Here is a 26,744-nt window from a genome sequence, read left to right as displayed (position 1 = left end):
GGAGAAAGGAATAAGAAAATGCAGTAGATATTGTCTTTTTGACTGTTTGGCCCCATGTCTATGAGAGGAATTTTTTCCTCTGTGTATATATAAAGGAAAAGCTAAAGATTGTTTCTCAAATATGAGCTTATACTTGTCATTAGTTTTTTTTTTTAATACAAGATGACATGTTGCATAGCACTATATAAAGTTTCATTTAAAGTTTCATTTTAATAAGATGACCTGTTCATAGCTCTTTAAAGAAAAGAAATACTTTATAAATTTAAGTATACGTGTTCACTGTAGAAAAGGTCAGAAAACACAAACCAGAAGAGAATAATCATCCAGCTAGACACCACCATTCATAAAATGTGATGTATAAACTGTCAGGTGGATTTTTAAAAAGATTTTTTATAAGTGTTTAAAAGGCAAAAATACATATGGCCGGCAAAGAAATTAAAATATGTTCATGCTTTTCTTGTGTTTCTGAGTGTATAGAAACTTGGTAACTATTGTTATAAATTTCAGCTGATTCAAATATTCTGGAGAAAAGCTTGTAAAAAATACAACTTTTAGAAGCCAATCCCTTTAACCTAACAATCCCCATTCTGGGAAGGAAACAATTTAGTAACTATTCGAAAAATTTAGGGGCTTCCCTGGTAGCTCAGTTGGTAAAGAATCCACCCGCAATGCAGAATACCCCGGTTTTGATTCCTGGGTCGGGAAGATCCACTGGAGAAGGGATAGGCTACCCACTCCACTATTCTTGGGCTTCCCTGGTGTTTCAGTTGGTAAAGAATCAGCTTGCAGTGTGGGAGAACTGGGTTCAGTCCCTTGGTTGGGAAGATCCTCTGGAGAAAGAAAAGGCTACCCACTCCAGTATTCTGGCCTGGAGAATTCCATGGACTGTATAGTCCATGGGTTTGCAGAGTCGGACACAACTGAGCGACTTTCACTTTCAAAAAATTTAGGTGTAAGGATACTCATCCCAGTATTGTTAAAAGGAGAGCATAAATTTTAGTAGCAACCTGGGTAAGTGACGTTAATATAATTGTTGTTGTTGCCCAGGTTGCAGTTGTTATTGTTTAACATAAATGTCATCTACTAAATATGATAATGGAAATCTGTATTTATTGGGAAAGAAGTCTGATGAGATTTAGAGAAGAACAGAGAGGGAAGGGATATAATAGATACATTATCTGATTTTTTTAACAGTATATGCATAGCTATATATGTATATAAATGCTGAGAAGTTACCCTGATAAATATATTTGACAGCAGGTATCTCTGAAGTTGAAAGTTCAAGTAATTCTAACTTTCTTCTTTAGATTGTCTATAATGTGTCTGTTTTTATAGTACCATATATATTTAGCTTGTAAATCAGAAAAAAGATTATTTTGTTACTAAGTTTTAAATTGGAACTTTCTTAGAATTAAGCAGCATGAAGACAGAGAGGGCTGACTTTGTGATACAGTGAGCAACTTAACAGATCAGAAATAGCCACGGCTCACTGGAGCCTTGGTGTCATTTGACGAATTGACAGTTGAAAAGAAGCTCTAAACTGTGTCTTTGGAAATAGTCCCTGCCTAAAGTCCATCCTAAAGGAGATCAGCCTTGGGTGTTCCTTGGAAGGAATGACGCTAAAGCTGAAACTCCAGTACTTTGGCCACCTCATGCGAAGAGTTGACTCATTGGAAAAGACTCATGCTGGGAGGGGTTGGGGGCAGGAGGAGAAGGGGACGACAGAGAATGAGATGGCTGGATGGCATCACCGACTCGATGGACATGAGTTTGAGTCAACTCCGGGAGTTGGTGATGGACAGGGAGGCCTGTGATTCATGGGGTTGCAAAGAGTCGGACACAACTGAGCAACTGAACTGAACTGAACTGAAACAAAGTACACGCTTGTATGAGCAAACTGAAAGAATGACAGCTTCATTCATTTGAATATCAGATTACTTCAGTGGTTTAGGCTGGTTAAAAGTGATACTTTAATAATAGTGTTCAATCTTTTATAGATGTAGGATTTGGAAAATGTCAGGCATTTTTAGAAGTCATTAGGTTGGGCTCCCTCAGTTTATAGAGAAGGAAACGGGAGCCCTGACAGAAAAGGTGATTTGCTTTAACTGTCACAGAGCTGGTCATGGTCAGGTCAAAGACTTATTTTTTCCTGATTCCTGATGGCTTAGCCACTTTACCTTCTTTCCAGATAGTCATCAGTGAGCCATGATGCCTTAGGAGATAGAGAATCTAACAAATGTGATATCAGACACTTTTCATCAGTCAACAATGTATCATGTACCCAAGTAAGTAGGTGTTAGTTGTTCGATCGTGTCTTTGTGACCCCATGAACTGTAGCCCACCAGGCTCCCCTGTCCATGGAATTCTCCAGGCAAGAATACTGGAGTGGGTTGCTGTCCCCTTCTCCAGGGAATCTTCCTGACCCAGGGATCAAACCCAGGACTCCTGCATTGCAGGCAGATTCTTTACCATATGAACCACCAGGGAAGCCCATTATGTACCTAACATGTACACGAAAGCATATAAATACTGAGGGTAGAAAGAGGAATTTAAAAAAAAAAATTTTTTTTAGGAAGACACCCATACAATAAAGAATGTAATGTTAGTTAGTACAGAATGTAAATGTTAGTACAGAAGTATATATAAAGTACTATGGGAGCTCAAGAGAAGGATGGTTTCACACACACAAAAAGAAAGAAATGTCATTGGAGCCAAGTCAGTTGGCCTTCATCAAAAACATAAGAAAAGAAATGCATTCCAAGTAGGGGAATTACCATGTGCAAAGGCACAGAGGCTCCTAGAAGAGCCAGGAGGATTAGAAGGTACCCTGGATAGAGGTCCTCAAGAAAGTAGGCAGAGGTCTAGCAGTAACAGCAAGACTTGCAGTTTTGAAATTTTTCACTGGAATGTTGAGACAAGTTCTAAGAGTACAGATTCAGTTTGATCCAGGGCTCAAACAGTGTCACCAGAACAGGGTTTTTTTCTATCTTCATTGGTCTACTTTTTTAATCCCATTCTCAGGCCCCCCGTGGGTACAAGAGGACTAGTCCCCATTAGCTCAAATAAAAGTTCTGGACTAGGGACTCTTTAGTATAAGACAACTGTTTGGTTAATGTCCCTTCTCAGAAAAAATCACCAAGATACCAATGGGAAGGAATCCACTGATCAGGCTCCCCATGTGGGAAGGGATGTTTCCAGCCAAGCAGGACAGGCACTTTTGCCATGAGGAGGAGATTGCAGGTGGCTGGATAGGAAAAACTGTAAATACTCCCTGAGTGGGACATTGAAGGTAGAGGTGAAGTCTTGGGGGGTCTTCTTAAAGATTTTTTCTTTATGTTTTCCATCATACTGTCTCAATATTTAAATAATATAAAATCCAGAATAAAAGATTTAAATATTCCATCCCATATTTAACCTAAGGACAATTCTTTTTTTAATGAATATGGCATAATATTTCATTAATCAGTTTCAAACTGCTGGCAGGAAAAGTTAATACTGTTAATACTGCTGTTAATACTGCTTTTGTGTACCCATTTGAATACCATTTTTAAAAAATAAAAGTAAAAGTATTCATTATATGTGAAGAATAAGTTGCTGTGAGGGGTGGAACTTATGTTACAGTAGAAGTGTTCAATTTCCTGTCATAAAGGACCAGTGGAAAGTGATTGATTTTGGTTTTGTTTTTGCTGGGCTGTGCAGCTGCAGGATTTTGGTTTGCCAACCAGGAATCAAACCCAGGGCCCCTGCAGTAAGAATGCTGAGTCCTAACCCCTGGACTGCCAGGGAATTCCTCAAAAGTGATTGGTTTTGTAGAATTCAGAAGTGTTTATATCCTTAGATTGGTTATTTTAAGTTTACAGTGTTCACCTTTTATTTTACTTGGCGGTGAAGTCATTACCTTTATATAGTGAAATTACCATGTGATTTTACAGAATTCACAGAGACAGGACTCCAAATTAGAGATATAGAAATTAACAATATCTTGAAGATGTCAGCAAATGAAATATATGGAAATGAACCTGACAATGAATAAGATATTTACTGCTGTTCTATATAATTGGATACATGTAGCTATAAAATATATAAAAAGGAAAGTAAAATTGGACTGTTATATATGGGTTGAGATTTTCTTTATTAAAATAAATTGCTTTGGTAACAGTGAAACTGTGTTACCTGGAAGTCTTAAGAGAATGAATTATTTTGAACAGAATTCCATTTAGCTAATTTCCAAACACATGGTCAGTTTTTCCCTGCAGTTTAAATTTTGCCCTAAAATGTATTTCATACTTTCTCACCTTCTTATTTACAACAAATTGAAAATAATGTCAGTTTTTCTTTTTAATTCCAGTCATTATAAGCATCATTTATTATGCTGTGGAAGTTGTAGGATTGTTTGTCCTTTTGTGAAAAAACCATAAAGTGCTCTGAGGTCATGTGGACGCATTATGTCATGTTTAATCTATTCGTACCTCTCTGTAATTTGTCACTCTTCTTGCTCTTGGGCTTATAGCAGCCACTTCTAAATGCTAAAGGTTTTGAAGGGATATTACCACTCCTTCTTAAATTGTATATAAAATCAGAGTGCACAGGCTCCGCATGTTGGCTCATAGTGGGCCTGGTTGATAGAGGCTTAATATAACTTTTGGTAGTTGAATGGATGTTGTAGCATTTACAAAGTGTAATCTTTCTTAATCTTCTAAGGAGGAGAGATATTCAAAAGGAGAAAAATTCAAGCTGATTGGCATTTGCCAAAGATAGTTAGCATAAAGTCTTAAAATGTAAGAACTTGAAGGTACCTCAGTAAGAATATGGGTCAGGCTATAAATCTTCTGTGATCAGCCCTAATCTGGCAGAGCTCCATGCCATTTGCTGCCACGTCAGAAAGAGAAGCACAGCTGTCAAGATGTCAGTGGGCTCCCTTCTGCTAATAATTTTATCTCTGTACCTTCTCTAGCGACTATATCTTTATTGCACTCAGTGCTTCAAGGAAATGAAAAGTACTTCCTCAGAGTTGAATGTTGGCCAAACCCATGCTATTCAAATATGATAAAGCCCTGGTTCTCTTGTGTCTTTTTAATCTAAAGCTAAAATTATACTTTTTTCATTTGTCTTATTCTTTCATTCTGCTTGTAGTTCTCCAAATTATCAGATAAATAGACTGGTTGGATATTTTGGAATGGGAATGTCACACTCCCACATTCCTTCTCCTTCCCCCCGATTTTTTTTTTTTTTCTTAAAAACCTCATTTAATTATACTTATAGAGAGGTATGTTAAATCAGTACCTCTCGAGGTCTGGATAGTTCCAAAGTAAAGACTTTCTTTGACCTCCTATTAAAGCTCTTTTGCATTCTGACCACTGGCTATAGCTTTTACATTTTCTCCTATAAAAAGTTTGGTGTGCTGTAATATATTACAAATAATATATTGTTGTATAAAAGATTGATGGATTTTGGAGTTAGATCAGGTCATATTCAAGATAGTCACTTTCCCTGCCCTTTTGGCATTTGACTGTTGAATATGTAAGAGAAGCAAAAATTTCCACCCCTCATTGAGAAACACCTAGCGTTTTGCTTGTAGGCCTTTGCTAGGTTTCATTGTTTGATAGAGATTAACAGCTCAAGTGGTCAAGTATAGGCCTTGCTATTATATTTTTAGTGCCTTTTAAATTCAGAGTACAGTTTTAATGTAAGTTCCAATATAGTAGCAAAGCCAGGGGAAGCAGTGAAGGGATTTAGTTATAAAAGAGAGACCCTGGGAGATGATCATTATCCATCACTACATAATGGTGATTATGTAGTTCAGATAATTGCTATGAAAATATGAGTGGAAGTTACTCCAGACTAGCATCTCTTTTTCTTCTGGAATCTCTGAGATGGTAGAATGAAGAAAGGCGGATGCGTTTTATATGCAGTCACCTAGCATCATCCAGTACTACTGTGCCTGTTATTAAAGCAGCCGTTGGACTTATTCCATGTTATTTTTGTTCCCTCTTATTATTTATTTGTTGGCCATGCTTCACGGCTTGTAGGATCTTAATTCCCCAATCAGGGATTGAACCTGTGCCCCCGGCAATGAAAGCACTGATTCCTAACCACTGGACCACCAGAGAATTCTCATTCCCTCTCTTTGATTTTTTTTTTTTTTAATAGGCTTGCATTTACCAAAGTCTAAGCAAGGCTATCTTTTGCTCTTAAAAAACTAGCTCTAAAATTAATTAATTGAGCTGCTGTCAAGTTCTTAGAGATTACACAAATGTAGCTTCTTCTCAAAGTAGAACTTCTGGAGAGCTAGTACATAATTTGACAGTCTAAAACCCTAAGGGATACCAGGAACTTCATTCATGTCTTCGGTTCCAAGGCCACTGCCTTAGATTTTCCTGAAATTCAAAAAGCCCCATGTGTGTATATGTGTTGTTTTTTCCTTGTTATAAACATATATAGACAATTGAAAAATATACAAATGTAAAAAGTAAAAGATATAAATGTACCTCTTTTTTTAATCCCACTTCCCAAAAATAAACCAGCTTAGTTTTTAGCATATCATACATGTATACATCTAAATCTATAAAAATGTAATTTCTTTAAAAAAATATACCATGCTTATCCTTTATCACTGTTTTAGTTAATTACGCATTGTAAATGTCTTTCCGTGATAGTAGATCTAATTTTTCTGTCTCCCATTCCATTGGGCAATTGATGTCCCTGTTCCCTCACTGATGGACTTAAGTTTGTTTTTGTTGTTTGGTTAGTTTTTTTGTTTGTTTTCAGTTAAAGGCAATATAGTGAACATTTTTGTGTGTATCTTTGCCCACTTGTTTAAAGAATGCCTATAGTTTCCTAGAGTTTATATTCCTAAATCAATGGTATGTAATTTTAAAGTTTTGATACATGTTGTCAAATGAGCCTCCAAATAATAAGTTTATAAGCCTGCTGCCAGCATATAAGAATTCATTTTTCCTACATCTTCAACAACATAGTTGCTTGTTTATAATTCAGAAACTTGAATTGTAAACTCTAAGTCCCAAGGTTATTTTATATAATCTCTGATTTATGGTTTCACAAATAGCCTGTAAAAATAGATGCTTTTCATATTTTTCCTTTTATTGCTGCCATACTTATTTAGATATAGAATGTGTTATCAAGACAAGGCAATCTTTTTTTTTGTTAGTATAGGTGTAACATATATTTTAAGGGATTTATCATTCATTTCCGAATATTTCTTGAATATTTCTTATATTACTAGTCCAGTCAGGATATTCATTTCAAAACCTTGCTCTTTTGAGTTGGAGTTCAAGGGACAGCTACTGAACCTCTCATTCTCTGCTGAAATTTACACATGATCACTTTCGAAATACCCCTTAAATTTACTGAGCACCTCACACTGACTGTAATGGTGATTGAACAGTAAGGCATATTAAACTTTATTAATCCAAACAAATTTTAATGAAATCTGAGCTTTATCTGTTTGCTTGCTTGCAGGTGGATTCACCTATGAACTTGAAGCATCCCCATGACTTAGTCATATTAATGAGACAAGAAACAACAGTTAACTACCTCAGAGAACTGGAGGTGAGACAACTGGACAAGCAACATGCAGCTGATACTTGGTGCATTTCACAGGAGCTACTGTGGTCAAAGAAGAATTAAAACATATTATTTCTTAATTCTTCTGACTTTTATAGGAATATTCTATTTTTAGATCATGCTTTTATCTTTTTAATCAGAATGCCATTTGAGCACTAGTAAGAGAAATAGACTACTGGAACCTTGGTTTTATGCCTCATTCTTGACTCACATATCCTTGAACAGTATTTCCATGTGTAAATATTTCCATCAAATATGAAGAGGAATTATCTCAAGATAATCTTGGAAGGAGAGTTTGGGTAAAATATCAAAAGGAAGAATGATTTGAATGCCTCATAAAAATATAATTATGTTAATTCTCAGGTAGTAAAAACTAGGATCTTAGTAGCTTGTGTTCTTATGATTGAGGTGAAAACCATTCATCACTTTGCATCTTGAAAAGTCTTCCTTCATTTTTATTTTATATTGAAGTATAGTTGATTAACGATATTGTGTTAGTTTCAAGTGTACAGCAAAGTGATCCAGTTATACATATACATGTATTTATTCTTTTTCAGATTCTTTTCCACACTTTGAAAAGCTGATATTTATTAGCACTAATAATATCTGACCTTTTGGTTTCTATCATTGATTTTCATAAACTGATTTTTCTTAGTAGCAAATAGTGTTATTTGAAAAAGGTTTTTTTTCTTTCATATAACCCCCTCTTAAAAGTTATAGTGTAAATTGAATTCAAATTTTAATGAAACTTTTAAGTTGCAGAAAAAGTAACCCAATTTGCAAAATGAGATTTAGAAAATTATTGGGACTAATAAGAGTAGAATCAGAGTCTTAGAAAGCTAGAAGGAATCATAAAGATCATCATCATTTCAGAGGTAAGGAAATAATTACACCTAAAGACTGAATTGCCTGATTTCATGAAACAAGTTATGGCAGAACCAGAGGCAGACGCCTTATCTCCTCGTTGTTTACAGAGATGAAACCAGGTAGCCATTCATCTTCTAGTTACATAAAAGTTCCCGACTTCACTTATATAAATTTAAATTAGTACATCTATTAACAGTAATAGTTATATGTTTTTAAAACTTCGATAAATTAAAGAAAACTTTTAGCACATATTAATCAATTGTGTAGGTAGTAAATTTTTAGGAATACTTATAAAACTTGAGCATCTCACCATTTTTAAAATAGTGTCTCACCTTGTTCTTACCAGTTTTGTCACTTATAAATTTGGAAATGTTGATTTTTATGAATACTAAGAAGTAGACATAATTTATAGGGTTTCATGCCTGGAAGCTTAAAACACTGTTCAGAAAGATGCAGTGGTGCAGAAAATAGTTTTTAAGAGTCATAGACAACGTTATATATGTTTATGATTATCCATCTTTTTAAGTGGCAGTATTATTTATTATAAAGAGAAAGAGACTTCGGGTAAGTGTAATGGGAAAATGCCATTTACCAAGTCATTGAAAATGCAAATGAAAAAGATTGACTCCACCAATATTTGGTTAAAGTAATGTAATGAGTTTATACAGAGTACTTAGTTTCTGCTTCATATACACAATAATAGATGAAAGACAAAATAGAAATCAAAGTAAAATGTAGTCAGGTCTGAACACAACATGAACAACCTCCGTAGACTTGAAATGGGACAGAAAACACCAAGTTGAGAATGTAGCTAAGAGTATAAACCTGCTGGTCGCCAAGACCAGGAATAGGTTCTGCTGTCTGATGTTCATTGCATGTCTGTGGAGTAAAGGGAACAACAGTGTTCCGTGCAAGATAAAGGAAAATAACTGGATTCACTACTGCTTGAAGACTGGGACGGAGCATGAAAAGAGTCTGGTGGGAAAAATTTTAAAAAGGCAGGAAGACAAAACAAAACCTAATGACCAAAAAATGAACCAAACCATCTAGTGGTTCAATAATTGCATCTTCAGTTTCCTGAACACCATTTCAGGGCAGAGTAGCACTTTGGGTTAGAAACTCTAAAATTGTATGATCTGGTTTTGGACTTTGGATCTAGATAGAACCAGAAGCAGCTACAAAACTGTTAGACCCAGGAGATGGTCATGGAGTGGTTGGGAAGAGACAGAGATGGAGATGGGGTGAAGGATGGTTCCAGGATTTTTGACCCAAGCAATTGATGTTGGATGGAGTTGGCTTTATCTGAGATGAGAAGACTGAAGGAGGTATAGACTGGGGAGGAGGTTGGTGTATTAAGAAGATACCTATTAGGAATCAGTGGAGACATTGAGTGAGGAATTGGTTCTTCTGGTGTAGACTCCTGGGTCAAGGGTTGAGCTAGAGATTTAAGTTCATTTATCCTTCTTAATCACTGACATAGGAATAAATCCATGAGACTAGATAATACAGTTTATCTACAAAGTAGTGACAACTAGGTGAACTTCTTTGATCCCAGAATCAATACCAGAAGACAATAGCATCAAGGTGTTAAGTACAGAATTTTATATTGTTTTAAATATAATATTTTATATTCTCTTAAACCATCATTCAGGAGTGAGGACAAAGCAGTTTTCTGACATACACAGTTTACTAACCACTATACTGACCAATGCAGATAAATCTCAAAAGCATTAAGTTTAAAAAAAGAAAGTTGTAGAATATAGAGTATGATACCATTTATATAAATTTTTTTTTAATGAGCCAAAGAATTTATTTGAAGAAATAAAATTCTTTACAAAATTATCATTCCACACATAAAAATAATCCCCCAAATCCCCATGAAGCAGATTTAGGTAAATAATCCAAATTGCAGATAATCCCAAATCTCCAGAAAGAAGCACCTTGTTATACCTTTTTCTCAGGGAAGGAAAGATAGATACACTGGAAAGCGAATCTGTATTCACAAAACTTCAATCTGAAGCCTCTGTCTAGTACAGTCTCAGAGGCTTATTCAGAAAATTTGTTACCAGTTTTGTACCTATCTTTATAATTTTTGTGACTTTGTTTGTTTTTCTTTCTTTTTCTTCTTCTTTTCTTTAACATTGTATTTTTGAAATTCCAAACTCTACTCTAGATTTTTAACTTTTGCTTTTTGGTACTTGTTATCGATTTTGTACCTATATTTTCTTTATAATTTTTGTGACTTTGTTTTTTTTCTCTCTCTCTCTCTCTCTTTATTTTCCTTCTTCTTTTCTTTAACATTGTATTTTTGAAATTCCAAACTACTCTAGATTTTTAATTTTTGCTTTTAGGTATTTGTTAACCAATTTTGTACCTTTAAGAACCCAATCTTCAGTACCCATTTTTTACTAGGGAGTGAGATTACTGGCTTGACTCCTCTCTCCCCCTTCGGACTCTCCTTTTTCTCCACCAGGTCACCTGTGTCTCCTCCCTAACCCCTCTCTACTCTACCCAACTCTGTGAATTTCTGTGTGTTCCAGACGGTGGAGAACACTTAGGGAACTGATTACTGGCTGGATCTGTCTCTCTCCTTTTCATTCCCCCCTTTTATCCTCCTGGCCACCTCTGTCTCCTTCCTCCCTCTTCTCTTCTCTGTATAACTTCGTGAACATCTCTGAGCGGTCCAGTTGTGGAGTGCACATAAGGAAGGGATTACTGGTTAGCCCGCTCTCTCCTCTATTAATTCCACCTCATCTCATTCGGGTCACCTCTAACTCCCTCCTCCCTCTTCTCTTCTCCATGTAATGCTGTGAACCTCTCTGGGTGACCCTCACAGCGGAGAGACTTTTCATCTTTAACCTAGATGTTTTATCAATGGTGCTGTATAGAAGGAGAAGTTTTGAGACTACTATAAAAATAAGACCGATAACTGGAAGCAGGAGGCTTAAGTCCAAACCCTGACTCCAGGGAACATTAATTGACAGGAGCTCATCAAATGCCTCCATACCTACACTGAAACCAAGCACCACACAAGGGCCAACAAGTTCCAGGGCAAGACATACCAAGCAAATTCTCCAGCAACACAGGAACACAGCCCTGAGCTCCAATATACAGGCTGCCCAAAGTCACCCCAAAACCATAGACATCTCATAACTCATTACTGGACACTTCATTGCACTCCAGAGAGAAGTCCAGCTCCACCCACCAGAACACTGACACAAGCTTCCCTAACCAAGAAACCTTGACAAGCCGCCTGTACAAACCCACACACAGTGAGGAAACGCCACAATAAAGAGAACTCCACAAACTGCCAGAATACAGAGAGTACACCCCAAACTCAGCAATTTAAACAAGATGAAGAGACAGAGGAATACCCAGCAGATAAAGGAACAGGATAAATGCCCACCAAACCAAACAAAAGAGGAAGAGATAGGGAATCTACCTGATAAAGAATTCCGAATAATGATAGTGAAATTGATCCAAAATCTTGAAATCAAAATGGACTCACAGATAAATAGCCTGGAGACAAGGATTGAGAAGATGCAAGAAAGGTTTAACAAGGACCTAGAAGAAATAAAAAAAGAGTCAATATATAATAAATAATGCAATAAATGAGATCAAAAACACTCTGGAGGCAACAAATAGTAGAATAACAGAGGCAGAAGATAGGATTAGTGAATTAGAAGATAGAATGAAGAAATAAATGAATCAGAGAGGAAAAAAAAAAACATGAGGACAATCTCAGAGACCTCCAGGACAATATTAAACGCTACAACATTCGAATCATAGGGGTCCCAGAAGATGAAGACAAAAAGAAAGACCATGAGAAAATACTTGAGGAGATGATAGTTGAAAACTTCCCTAAAATGGGGAAGGAAATAATCACCCAAGTCCAAGAAACCCAGAGAGTCCCAAACAGGATAAACCCAAGGCAAAACACCCCAAGACACATATTAATCAAATTAACAAAGATCAAACACAAAGAACAAATATTAAAAGCAGCAAGGGAAAAACAACAAATAACACAAGGGAATTCCCATAAGGAGAACAGCTGATCTTTCAGTAGGAACTCTCCAAGCCAGGGGGGAATGGCAAGACATACTTAAAGTGATGAAAGAAAATAACCTACAGCCCAGATTACTATACCCAGCAAGGATCTCATTCAAATATGAAGGAGAAATCAAAAGCTTTACAGACAAGCAAAAGCTGAGAGAATTCAGCACCACCAAACCAGCTCTCCAACAAATACTAAAGGATATTCTCTAGACAGGAAACACAAAAAGGGTGTATAAATTCGAACCCAAAACAATAAAGTAAATGGCAACAGGATCATACTTATCAATAATTACCTTAAACGTAAATGGGTTGAATGCCCCAACCAGAAGACCAAGACTGGCTGAATGGATACAAAAACAAGACCCCTACATATGTTGTCTACAAGAGACCCACCTCAAAACAGGGGACACATACAGACTGAAAGTGAAGGGCTAGAAAAAGATTTTCCATGCCAATAGGGACCAAAAGAAAGCAGGAGTAGCAATACTCATATCAGATAAAATAGACTTTAAAACAAAGGCTGTGAAAAGAGACAAAGAAGGTCACTACATAAGGATCAAAGGATCAATCCAAGAAGAAGATATAACAATGATAAATATATATGCACCCAACATAGGAGCACCGCAATATGTAAGACAAATGCTAACAAGTATGAAAGGAGAAATTAACAATAACACAATAATAGTGGGAGACTTTAATACCCCACTCACACCTATGGATAGATCAACTAAACAGAAAATTAACAAGGAAACACAAACTTTAAACGATACAATAGACCAGTTAGACCTAATTGATATCTAAAGGACATTTCATCCCAAAATATATAAAATTTTAAAACTTGCAAAGCAGTGCCATATGTTGATTTTGGAGATATATATATAGTAATATTTAAGAGGATAAGGGCAGTATAGTAATATTTTATAAAAATATACATGAAAATGATGCATAAAACATTCAGGATAGTGGTAACTTTTGTTTGCTTGCTTATGTATTTACAATATTTATTTTCCCTTGATCATGCCATGCGGCTTGTAGGATCTTAGATCTCCAACCAGAGACTGAACTTGGGCTCTTGACAGTGAGAGTGCCAAGTCCTAACCATGGGGTTCCCAGGGTAGTGGTAACTTTTGAAAGGGAGAGAGGGGTTTAAAAGACAGGTAAGAGGGGCTTCAACTATTTTTTTTTCTTTTAGAAAAATCTAGAGTATGGCACAGAGAAGGCGATGGCACTCCAATACTCTTGCCTGGAAAATCCCATGGACGGAGGAGCCTGGTGGGCTGCAGTCCATGGGGTCGCTAAGAGTCAGACACGACCGAGCGACTTCACTTTGACTTTTCACTTTCATGCATTGAAGGAGGAAATGGCAACCCACTCCAGTGTTCTTGCCTGGAGAATCCCAGGGACGGGGGAGCCTGGTGGGCTGCCGTCTATGGGGTCTCACAGAGTCGGACACAACTGAAGCGACTTAGCAGCAGCAGCAGAGTATGGCAAAATGTTAAGATTGGGTAGTGGAAATATAGTATACATTTGGGAAAAAAATATGAGTGGCAGAAATTTCTCTCGAACCTAGTGACTCCAGCTAGTACTATCAATGTGCTGGTTGTCTTGAAGGACTGAAATATGGCATGTTTGGACAATTCAAGGTTGTTTCAATTGCTGAGCATCCTGTGCCAAGAAAGTTGTTAAATATAGCTTTATAGATAGTTAGAAATCATTTTATAAGGCACTCATGTGCCAGTATTATACATGTCAAGTTCTGTTTGAGAAGCTCATTCATGTCAACTAAGGTAACCAAGGGCATATTTAGAATTCTCTGACTTGGTCAACACATTAAATTCTCCTTTCTCTTACATGGTAGGTAGGTTGAAATATTAGAAAAATCCAGCAAGTTCTTATTTTCTTCTCAACAGAAGCAATTAGTTGCTCAAAAAATTCACATAGAAGAGAATGAGGACAGAGATACAGGACTTGAACAGAGACATAATAAAGAGGATCCGGACTGCATCAAAGCCAAGGTGCCCTTAGGGGACCTAGATCTATATGATGGCACATACATAACTTTGGAGAGCAAAGATATCAGGTAAAAAAAAATTCTCTTTCCAAAAATAAAAGTACTTCTTCCTGAACAGACATTTCTCAATTCGAAATTATTTCTCTAATTAGAAAAAGCTTCAATAACTGATGACGATTGAAATTTGAAAGTTCAAAATATATACTATGTATAGAATTCTTACAAATCAATTAAAAATATTTATCATCACAGTAGAAAATTGAACAGTTTATGGTAAAAAGTACAAATGGCCCATAAACAGGTGGAAAAAAATATTTCTTGGTAATGATCAAGTAAGTGCATGCTAAAACATATTTTTCATCAAATTGGAAAAAAATATTTAAAAATCAGTAACTGGTAAAATATGGGAAAAGTGTATACAAAAGTGTAAATTGGTTTAACATTTCTAGAAAGAGTTTAGCATGTCTTATTAGCTGAAAAGTCTACAGTCTTAACAATCTGTGACTTACCTATTATTTTCTGTTTAACTCTTGATTTATCTCCTTTAAGTTGAACTCTCAAACTAGTTTATTCAAACAGCAACTATATGAAAAAGGTATGCATGTTGACTAATATTGATTGTAAAGTAAGATGCTGTGAGAATATGATTTAATTAGGGAAAAATTTGGCATTTCTTCACTTTTCATTCATTCGTTACTCCTTGCCTCTTGATTGTAGCCCTGAAGATTATATAGACACAGAATCTCCTGTCCCTCCAGACCCTGAGCAACCTGATTGTACTAAAATTCTAGAACTTCCATATAGTATACATGCTTTTCAGCACTTGCGAGTAAGTAGAGAAATTTGGGGGGGCCTTGTTTTCATTTTTTTCTTTAATCTCTGGCTTAGACATGCTCTTTCTTTTCTTTCTTTTCTCCTTCCAAACAGCTTTTTGTTTTAACAGACATCTCCTACTTTTAAAATTCCTTCAGAATAAACACTCTTAAGATACCAAATTGTAATCTTTTATGACTTATAATCTCCTTTTTCTTTTCTTTTTTTTCAATCGTTTCTTCTTCTCTTCAGGGTGTACAAGAGAGAGTTAATCTTTCTGCACCGCTACTACCTAAAGAAGATCCAATCTTCACGTATTTATCTAAACGATTAGGAAGGAGTATAGATGACATAGGCCACCTCATTCATGAAGGCCTGCAGAAGGTAAGTCATCAGTGACTAAAGAGCCCAGAGACTGTGAACAGAAGGTACTTTTCTCTCAGAAAATACCTCCCTAGCTTGTTTTTGTCTAGAGAGTGATTTTAAATCCTGTTCAAAGTAGTATAAACTGTGTAGTTCAAAGTTAGGCAGAAGCGTTGACAATCCAGTCCCCTTTACCAGGGCAAGATGCTACAAAGTTCTATTTGAACTAATTCTTGAAAAAAACAAATTATAAACTAATATAAGCAATAGGGCTTATAGGCTAGATTATATATTTTGAGTGTGAAAGAAAATGTAACATTAGCATCTTTGACATATAACTACACATAGTAAATACATAGATTATCACTGTTCTCTGAACAGGAAAAAAATCACCACAAACAATAAAATCTTCATGTAATTTCTTTTAAAGAAGCATCTACTTTAAAAAAATGGAATGCAGAATTATGTAACAGAACCCCAAAATTTAAATGTATCATTGAGGATAGCATGTGGGAATTTAGCAATAGTTTTTACTCTTCTCTGTGCCTAAGGAGATTCATAAAATGCAGGCTAGTTTCTATGCAGTGGTATTAAGTAAAATGTGTAGTTGTAATATTTATATACAGTTTACTCAAATATATATATTTTTATACTGTTTATACCCAAATATATGTTTATTCAAATACTTTATATAAGATTATTGTTGTAGCTAAGTTACCTTCTTCATCTTGTTTTTCTGAAGGTAATGTAAAATACCGCATCCCCAGAATTGATGAATAATAAGGGAAAACTGACCTAGGATTTAAAATATCCTTCAGAGAAGTGTTAGTTGAAAGTAGATCATAGTGGTAAGTGCTCTATAACAAATTAAAATAGAGGGTTTATTGGGTGGCTACTTTAGATTAAGCAGGTGGGGTTATCCTCTCTGGAAAGATGAAATTTAAACTGATACTTGAATGACAAGAAGAAACCAAAAGTCAGAGATCAAGGAAGAGCATTCCAGGCTGAGGCAACAGCCCCAAAGCCTTAATGAGCTGGATAGTGTGTCAGTCAGCTCAGGCCGCCATCACAGAATACCGCAGACGGGCGGCTTCAGCACCCAAACTCTCACAGTTCTGGAGGCTGGAAAGCCCAAGATCATGTTGCTGGCTGATTCAGTCCATGGTGAGGACTCTTCCTGGCCTGTAGATGGCCGCTTTCTGGCTGTGGTGTCAGGTGGCTTCTCTGTGTGTACTTTGGGGAGGAGTGGGTGCTAGGGGGAGAGAGAGAGAGAAATCTTCCTCTTAGAAAGGCACTGGCCCTATTGGATTTTAAACCTTTGTCACTTCTTCAGAGGCCTTATCTTCAATATAGTCACACTGGGGGTTAGAGCATCTGTATATGAATGGTGAGAGAGAGACGCATTCAGTCTGTAACAGGTGTTATAAATTAAATTCAGGTCAGTATGGCTGGAGCCTGGTGAGCGAAGGGGAGGGTGATAGGGAATGAAGCCAGAGAAGGTGGCCAGGGCCAGATTTTCTCAAGCTCTGAAAGCCAAGGTTAGGACTTTGAATTTTATTCCAGGTGTGCTGAGAAGCTGAAGCAGAGAAGGGACATAATTTAATTAGTGGTTTTTAAAATTACACTCAAACTTGTATGGAGAAATGACTCAAGGAGGCCAGAACTGGAAATAGACCGGTTAGAGGGTTAGTGCAGTAATTCAAGAGGGAGATGAAGATGGTTTGGACCAGAATGGTTAGTAGTGGAAATGAAAGGACTTAAACTATTTCAGAAGATGTTTAGAAGCTGCTTAATCAGATGTGGAGAATGAGAGAAAAAGAAGTCAAGGATAATTGCTTAATTTTTGACGTGAGCAACCTGAGGAGGAGCTGGTTTGGGGTGGAAGAAGATTAAGGCACGTTAAACTGAAATACTTTTTGAGTCTAGAACTCCAGTAGAGGTCAGAGCTGGGTTTAGAGATAGAGAATAATTGTTAAACAGGGAGAATTTGTAGCCATGGGATTGGGTAAGGTCATCTGGAGCAGAGTGAAGTTGGAGAAGAGGTCCTGGGTCCTTCTATGTTATCTGTCAAGCGAGGGGGAGGAGGGGCCAGTAGAAGAAGCCCAAAAGGATGTTCAGAAGAATGTGGCATCTAAGAGGCAGGCAGAAAAAAAAGTGTTCAATAGAGAAAGAATAATTAATAGTGACATTCCAGCATTTATAGCTTTGGCAGGAGATTTTATAAGAAATCTTACTGAAAGATTTTTCTTTAAAGATTTATTTTTCTCTTCCAATATGATGTGTAGAGTACTCTGTTTATCATGATGTTTTTAGTAGTTCATGTTGAATTTTTAATTTATCGTTTTGTCCCAATTCACAATGTAAGTTTTAAAAACAGATTAAAAACCATTTGTTGATTTAAAAAGAAACTTTCTTAAAAGGCTACTAAAGAGAGACTGAAGCCTAAGTCATAAATCAGTTGTGAAAGAATATAGCATCTGCTCTTTCTAGAACCTATCAGTTCAGTTCAGTTGCTTGGTCGTGTCCAACTCTTTGCGACCCCATGGACTGTAGCACGCCAGGCCTCCCTGTCCATCACCAACTCCTAGAGTTCACTCAAACTCATGTCCATCGAGTCGGTGATGCCATCCAGCCATCTCATCCTCTGTCGTCCCCTTCTCCTCCTGCCCCCAGTCCCTCCCAGCATCAGAGTCTTTTCTAATAAGTCAAGTCTTCGCATGAGGTGGCCAAAGTACTAGAGTTTCAGCTTTAGCATCATTCCTTCCCAAGAAATCCCAGGGCTGATCTCCTTCAGAATGGACTGGTTGGCTCTCCTTGCAGTCCAAGGGACTCTCAAGAGTCTTCTCCAACACCACAGTTCAAAAGCATCAATTCTAAAGCAGTCAGCCTTCACCTTTCTGGCTGACTTGGGTAGGAGGGGAGGAAGCAGTCCTGGGTGGCCCCAAAAGGCAAAAGTGGGACCAGCCAAGTATAGACCTCAGTTCATGACAACAGGAGACTTTCTTCTAACTGTCAGAGCTGTCTTGGAATGGAGTAGAGACAGCACCGAGCACTCTGAGGACAGTGAGGCCACAGAAGGCCAGCAGGAGCAGAGTTTGGAATTATAAGACCCAGGGTCACGTGCTAATGTTGCCCTCTCTGGGCTGTGGGATCTCGGGAGCCTCAGTTTCCTCACCTGCAAAATGGGAGGAGTGCTAATGGAACAAGGGTCCGTTAAATGAATTCGGCCCTTAGAACAACCTTTGCTGTTTTGTGTATTTGCTTGTTTATTGTCCATGGGGCCTCCCTGATGGCACAGTAGTAAAGAATCTGCCTGCAATGCAAGAAATGCAACAGACGTGAGTTCAAACCCTGGGTTGGGAAGATCTCCTAGAGGAGAAAATGGCAACCCACTCCAGTATTCTTGACTGAAAAATCCCAGAGACAGAGAAGCCTGGTGGGCTACAGTCCAGAGGGTCACAAAAAGTTGAATGCAACTGAGCATTGAGCATAGCATTCCTTAACCAATTGTATTTAGTGCTAAAATCTTTCATTGCTTTACTCAAAAATCATAATTTTTCCTTGAAGATAGAATACTTAATGGATGATTAAAGCAGAATTATACTGGTTTTAATCTTAAAAATACCTTTTAAAAATAAAATAACTGGTCCTTTTTAAAAAACAGACTACATAAAAATCTATAAAAGAGAAAGTCAAACTTGTAATTTAAAGTCAGAGATAATTACTGTTTTATAATATTTTGGAGGGTTTTTTTTTTTTTAGTTTAACATATTTTTATAGCTAAACCTCTTTTTAATGGTTGATGGTTGTGCTGTCTCTGTTTCTGCGCATGAGTTTTGTCTCTCTGTGGTGGGCAGGGGCTGCTCTCTGGTTGCAGCGTGCAGGCTTCTCATTGTGGTGGCATCTCTTTTTGCAGAGCGTGGCCTCTAGGGCACGCAGGCTCAGTAGTCATGGCTCACTGGCTTAGTTGCCCCGCGTGTGGAATCTTCCCGGACCAGGGACTGAACCCACATCCCCTGCATTGGCAGGTGGATTCTTATCCACTAGACCACGAAGGAAGTTCTTTAGTTAAAAACTGTTCTCAAAGATAAATTTTTAATCATGAAATTTGGGGGTAAAAGTAATCACATTTTTTAAGGTTTTTTACATACAGGTTGTTAAATTGTTTTGTGCCCCCCCCCCCCCAAAGAAATGCTCTACTAACCTACAGTTAATATCTGCAGGTAATATATACTGTAGCCAATAGTGAATACTGGCATTCTTTTTAATCTTTGCCAATTTTTAAAAGAAAAACTTACATCTTTTAGATTATTTTTCACCTGCTAAGTAGCCATTGTTACATATTTTTGAATTGTCCATGTTTTTGGCCCATATTCTCTTGGCTTTTTGTCTCTCTGTTTAGATTTTTTTATGAGCTATCTGTTTATTAAAGATATCAAATGTTGGCTGTCATATGTTTTTTCTGTTTTATCTTAAATTTTATGACTTTTTTCATTCTGAATTTGTAATTTCTTACTTGGGTTTAAACTACATTGAGTTTTTGACACAGTTCAGTTTAGTATTTTGACCTCTCTGTGGTTGAAATCAGAGTATGTTCAGGGATAAAAAATCGAAGCCACAAAAGGAGAAAACCTGTCTGCTATCTGAACTTCTGTTTAACTTGACTAAATAATATACTTATTAATATATAGTAGACATTTTTAGCAATGTGAAGATCTGAATGACTTTGTGATGACACTGAGAAAAAGACAACTAAAAATACATCTTTCACAAAAGCATTGTATTTGCTTACATACATGCCTTCATTCAGATGTTTAAATAGGAAACTTTACAGTATGTTAATTTCAGGAATTTCATGTTAAAACAACTAGCATTTCTAAGTAGGCTAGATTCTAACTTCTGAAGTCCCGAAATAGGGCCCAAGTTGTGGCCGCTTGGTGAGATTGTCCGCTTTATTTCCCTCTTGGAATGATAGCCTAGGGTTGGACAGTCTCTCTGTCTAGACCACACCTTAGTATACTTGTTCAACTAATAATCAAAAACCTCTTTTGATACAGATAGTTTATTTGTACTTTGTCCTCTGCTTTGTCACTACTATGTAAGTCTTGATCTTTACCAATTTCAGACGAGATAGAGTGGTAAAGGTGCTCATTTTGAACATTCTGAGTTGAAGAAACTATCTTGAGTCACATTTGGTTGTTATTTTGTTTGATTTCTAGAACTCTTCCTCGTGGGTACTATATAACATGGCTTCATTTTACTGGAGAATAAAGAATGAGCCATATCAAGTAGTGGAATGTGCTATGCGAGCTCTTCACTTCTCATCCAGGTAGGATTCCTGTCCTTCTGGACCTGTTGATTTTCCACATAACTCAGGACTGTTAAAATATAGATATTAAAAAAAAAAAAACAAGGAGAAGCATTGTATGTACTTACTTTCTCCTCAATCCCTGTTCCAAGAAATTAGTCCAGTCAAAAATGTCAAAGAGTTCAAAGCGATAATGGTATAACACACTTCTGACGTGTTATGCCCACTGACTTACTTGGGACTTGGAAGTAAGGACCTAGGCTGGAGAAATTATCAAAAGTTAAATTTTTCTCAAAGCAAACGTCAGCTGTAAATACATTTTAAAATCATGAAATGTCTGCCAGCCTTGATTTTTGTTAAGCACCATCAATGATGTAAAATGAAACATTAGGATTTTCTTAAATTATTTTCCCCATCTGTAAGCAAACTCAAAATTGTTTTCCAAAGCTCAATAGCTTTGACTGTAATTTGCACCTGTCAGGTAGTTACAGATAACTGTGGAGCACAAGCTTCTTTCCTGACGTCTAATTACATCTCTCCTTCTCTTGAAGGCACAATAAAGACATTGCCCTGGTCAACTTGGCGAACGTTCTGCACAGAGCACACTTCTCTGCTGATGCTGCTGTCGTGGTCCATGCAGCTCTGGACGACAGTGACTTCTTCACTAGCTATTACACTTTAGGAAACATATATGCAGTAAATACAACTTTTTTTACATAAACCAATCCAGTTGCTCTTTCCTTTTTTTTTTTCCCTAGTAAAAAAAATATCCTTTTCCTTTCTTCTGTTCTGGACAAGGGAAAGGGGATAGAAATGAAGAAACTTAAGAGAAAAAAAAAATCAAACAATAATGAATCATTAGTGTCCTAGCCTCTTGACAAAAAAGAATAAAAAGTTGATAGGAATATTAAACTTCTTCAGAGTAGTCCTCTTAAGATAGCAGTTATTTGAGCTGAGCCATCCTATACAGCATTGCTTCATGTTGTGGAGGTTTGGCCACTGATTGAAATAATGTTCACTGTATGAAATTTGGTGTGACCTCATAAATCATAAGGACATTTGGACAGATACAGCCAGGCTAACATTTTTCCCTCCTGTGTTTGTGTATGTGTGTGTTTTTGTCTCTTTAGATGCTTGGGGAGTATAACCACTCAGTACTCTGTTACGACCATGCTTTACAGGCCAAACCTGGGTTTGAGCAAGCTATAAAGAGGAAGCATGCTGTCCTGTGTCAGCAAAAACTCGAGCAGAAATTGGAAGCTCAACATAGGTAACTCAGAGGAAAAAATTTCACTGAAGCAAAAAAAAATTTTACTAAAGCACTATTTTATTGAAGCACAATAGGATCATAGGTTAGACCTGTATAGGGTGAAATCAGTGTTACATTGTTCATTAGAATTAACAAAAACACCTTTTCACTACTAATAGTCCTGTCCTTTTTCTCCAAATCCAGGAGGCTTAGCATAAGTCAGTGGTTGTGTAAATGATTCTAGGTACTAGAGAATGTTTACAGTACATGCCATCATTTAAATCTTTACGGTCTTGATCATCAGTTACTTTTATGCAGTCTGATGAAGGAGGGGGATGCTGCCAGATGTAACTCTGTTGATTACATTTTTATTCCATGAATTAGACTGTCAGTAAACTCACTTGTACATGCTGTGTTCGATCTTTCTCCCCTTCGACTCCTAGGGTTGGGCTATTATATTGGTTAAGTGATGTTGAGAGAGATTATTTGGCCCATGTTCTACAGATTTGTGTAAGTTGCACAGTAATGGAATTCTGTTGTACTTGGTCCTTGTACTTAATAAAAAATGTACTGTATTTAATTCTATAAATAATAAGACCAGTGAAGGAACTTCACATAATTCAGAAGTGAATTGTTCATCACTACAGAATTTTGAGTCTGATTATTAGAGAATTCAGTGGAGATTAGGATTTCATTGAATTTTCCATTTAAGGAATAAATTTTCCATTTTCCAATCTGTTTAAAAGCCTGATGTAGTAAAAAAGGAAAGAATGATAGCTTGTTTATGCCTGGCCTCTGTTATACCTGCTCAGAACTTGCCTTTGCTGAGCTTCTTCCAATATTATGCTCTTCTTACACAATCTGTTCAGCTCTTAAATCTCCATATGTTAAGTGTAACAAGTAATCAGATGTTTGTGACTAAATATAATGAAGCTACTGATTTATTGATATCAGCTGGTAGAGAATATTCCTTTTCAAGCAGTTTCTGTGGTTTTCCCCCAAATCTGTAAACCAAGGAGCTCCAGTGCAAGAGCCTTTTTTGTTAACCTTTTGTTTGGGTAGAATCAAATGAAAAGAAAAGAAAAGGAAGATTCTAGAAAGGCTTTGAATGTCCATGGAACTAATCTTTGTGGAGAAAAACAGAGTTGTTAAATCTGTAGAGCTTTATAGTATATCGCTGTGTATCTTTTTTGGCCCCTGCAAAGTCCACCACACCATTTAATGTCATTAATTGTTGTATTTATGAGAAGAATCTCACATGTCTTTTTACCACCCAAATATTAATAAAGCGGTAGCATTTATTTAGTCCCATGGTTCTTGAGACGGTGGTACAGTGGTTGTTTGCTAAAAGTCAAAATCTTGCAATTTTTGCTGAGAACCAGAAAATCTGTGTATTTAAGTGGGCTTAAACATTTACAGTTTTAAAGCTCTATAACTTTTTCTGGCATTAAAAAATGTTAAGATCCCTCCAGCGAACACTGAATGAGTTGAAGGAGTATCAAAAGCAACATGACCACTACCTGAGACAGCAGGAAATCCTAGAAAAACATAAGCTGATTCAGGAAGAGCAGATCCTAAGAAATATCATCCATGAGACACAGATGGCAAAAGAGGCACAATTAGGTAAGTCCTGATTCCAGATAATTTTTAAAGGGAGATAGGAAGTTCACGTCTAGTGTGCTTCACTTTCATAACTTTCACGTAGCCACAAAGCAGTGTAAAATTGTGCCTATGATTTCCTTCGATCTTAAAATGAAATTATCACTGCAAGTGGACCAGCAGGCCTGGGAGCCAGTTTGATCCTCCTAGCTTTTTTATAATTCACATTTTAAAGTAAAAGCCAAATCTTTTGTATCCTAAGAGTCCAACAGTTTTTTGCCCTCTGTAGCCAACACTGATGCTTCTCTAACTTTAATATGCATGTCAGTCTCTTGGAAATCTTGTCAAAATGCTGATTCTGACTCAGTAGTTCTGAGGTGGGGCCTAAGATTCTTGTTTTTGTAATGAACTGCTATTTGCTGCTGCTGGTCTGAAAGCACACTGTGAGCAACAGAGCCCTACAGCAAGTTAATGCAAGCCAGACACAGCCTGGGAACAAAAGTCCACCCTTTTCAGCCAACACTGGCAGTAAGACTAAATGTCCTTTTTTTCTTCCATTAAAAACAAATGTTTTATTTTAGAAGAGGTTAGACTAGACTTTGTCTCAAGCAAAAAAGGTCATCAATGGATTACTTTCAGGGGATTCTGAAATCCTCCCCCAAATTACACACAGTGTTGTATATATGCACAACTTCTTTTCTGTGAAGACGATATATAGCTCTTTGAGGGGGGTTGCGGGGGAGGCACACCATGTAGATATGCAGATTCTTAGTTTCCTGACCAGGGATTGAACATGTGTCCCGTGCAGATGAAGCATGGAGTCTTAACCACTAGACCATTAGGGAAGTCCCATTATGAGCATCTCTTACAGTCTGTGACCCCAAAACAGAACCACTGGTCTAAAGGAACTGGCATTGACAGCATATCAGTGATTTGGTTGTATCCAGAATGTTTCATTTATGATCAAACCCTGTGGGAGCAGATATGACAACTTGACACCAAAGAAAAATGAATAGAATCACTTATATTATATCCTTCTCCCTTGATAAGTAGAGGCTGTTACAGCCTCTTGGGGTTGCAAAGAACTGGACGTGACTGAGTGACTGAACCACCACATGACCATTTATAGTCCCATTTTACAATTCACCTGTCAAGTATTCTTTACTATTTTGAGTGTAAAGAGTATGTTTGGTCCTTGGGATTACTTACTGCTCAGTCTGTACTAAAATGCAACCAGAGCTCATATATAAATTTGAAAAAGTTATGAAGTATATAAAGCAAATTGTCTCCAGAGAGATGGGCAAAGTCTTACAACAATTTACTCAGTAGATTTTACAGTCTTAGAATTGCCAGAAGACACCTCAGTGATTATTTAGTGGCACCTTGTTTTATAGATGGAGAAATTGAGGATTTAGAATGATTTAATGAACCATTAAGGCATTTTCCCCTGGATATGTACCCCTCCATGAGTACTCACCAGGCTCTGAAGAGTGCAGGGCTGATACTACATGACTTAGACAAAGAAAATTGTGTTGGCATTGTTGATCTTTTCATCAGTTTTCATCTCCTTTTGTATCCCAGGAAATCATCAGATATGCCGTCTAGTCAACCAGCAGCACAGTTTACATTGCCAGTGGGACCAACCTGTGCGCTACCATCGTGGTGATATCTTTGAAAATGTGGACCATGTCCAGGTCTTTTTCTTGGTCTCTTCTAGTTCTTACAACTTTTGCATATCAAGAGTAATATTGCTCTCCCACTCACAATTCCTTGTATATTTGAGCTCTAAAATGTGTGATTGTCATTTAAGATTTTGAGTATCTGTTATGTTTATAAGTCAGATTTATAGAGAGTACTCAGTTACTTGATAAATGACATTTCTGTTTCCTAAAGCACTAGCTGTATTTGTCTTTTCATATGTGTTTAATTCCTGTCTTTACCATGAGAGCTAGAATTGGTCTATGACACAAAGCCTTTACCTTTCGTTATAACTTACTTTAGTAAGACCCCTAATTTACAATTTGGGAAAGAGTAGCCATGCTCTTTGCAAAAGTCATCAGTCCAATTATGTTGCTTCAACCAAAAGCATTAACAAAATGATCTTATCAACAAGAAAGGTTTATTAAGCACCATTGCTGTTTGCCTGTTTTCTCTTTCTTCCTGTCTCTGTGTATGTCCACACAGGTACATACACATATACGTACAGGCACACATGGCACGTAACATCCCAGCCTGTCTAGTTGGGAAGAAATAATACATAATGATACCAAATAGCATGTAACTGATGCTGGTATAGATAGTAAGTACAACCAGAGTCCAGTTTTCATTCAAAAGGAGACTGGAAATAAAAGAACATTTATTATATCCTATAGAAAACCCATCATGTCCTTAATTATAGATACAGAAATTTCTAGTGAAAAGCATTTAAAATAATTAAGAGATCAGGCCAGCTTCTATAGAAAGACAGACCATGAAAAATTAGAACGCTTTAACCTGGAAAAAAAAAAAGAAAACCCAGACATTGGGAAAGAGTAAGAAGCAAAAAATTAAGAGGTCATTTAAGAAGAGAAATAGTAATAGAGGCCAGAAGCTTACTGTGATTATTGTGAGCCCGCTCCTAGCAGTATCCCATGTTTATTTTTTAGGAGTAGTAAAGGAAGAACAGACTCACACCCTCTAAGACTGTAGCTCCCTGTCTTAAATCCAAGCATTTTAAGAGGAAAAGGGGAATATTTAGAAATGAAATAGACTGAAACACAATGTAACTTTTAGAAATCATAATGGTCCCAAGACAGACCATTTGGAAGACTACCATGCACCAGTGTATAGCTTCCAGTATGATGTATCTATAAATTTCATCACCACTATATAGGGAAAGACTATATTCCTATTCA

General features: G+C 36.9%; 1 protein-coding gene across 5 annotated transcripts in view; it reads left to right on the top strand.

Annotated features, from left to right (window-relative positions):
- Positions 1-26,744, top strand: part of TTC17 (tetratricopeptide repeat domain 17) — a 126,458-nt gene that overhangs the window by 16,044 nt on the left and 83,670 nt on the right. For 4 of the 5 annotated variants that reach the window (XM_025266201.3, XM_025266200.3, XM_006067223.4 and 1 more), the window contains exons 2-10: positions 7,480-7,569; positions 14,418-14,587; positions 15,236-15,347; positions 15,584-15,715; positions 20,914-21,023; positions 21,554-21,698; positions 22,133-22,272; positions 23,714-23,874; positions 25,432-25,544. In XM_025266201.3, coding sequence (XP_025121986.3) covers positions 7,480-7,569; positions 14,418-14,587; positions 15,236-15,347; positions 15,584-15,715; positions 20,914-21,023; positions 21,554-21,698; positions 22,133-22,272; positions 23,714-23,874; positions 25,432-25,544 — 1,173 coding nt within the window. Of the gene's footprint in view, positions 1-7,479; positions 7,570-14,417; positions 14,588-15,235; positions 15,348-15,583; positions 15,716-16,518; positions 16,543-20,913; positions 21,024-21,553; positions 21,699-22,132; positions 22,273-23,713; positions 23,875-25,431; positions 25,545-26,744 lie in introns of those variants that run through there. The other variant, XM_025266204.3, reaches the window with a different exon arrangement.

The sequence above is a fragment of the Bubalus bubalis genome, chromosome 16 (genome assembly GCF_019923935.1).
Source record: "Bubalus bubalis isolate 160015118507 breed Murrah chromosome 16, NDDB_SH_1, whole genome shotgun sequence".
NCBI lineage: Eukaryota > Metazoa > Chordata > Mammalia > Artiodactyla > Bovidae > Bubalus > Bubalus bubalis.
Note: the sequence above shows the minus strand (reverse complement) of the source record. Positions and strands in the feature narration are given on the sequence as shown.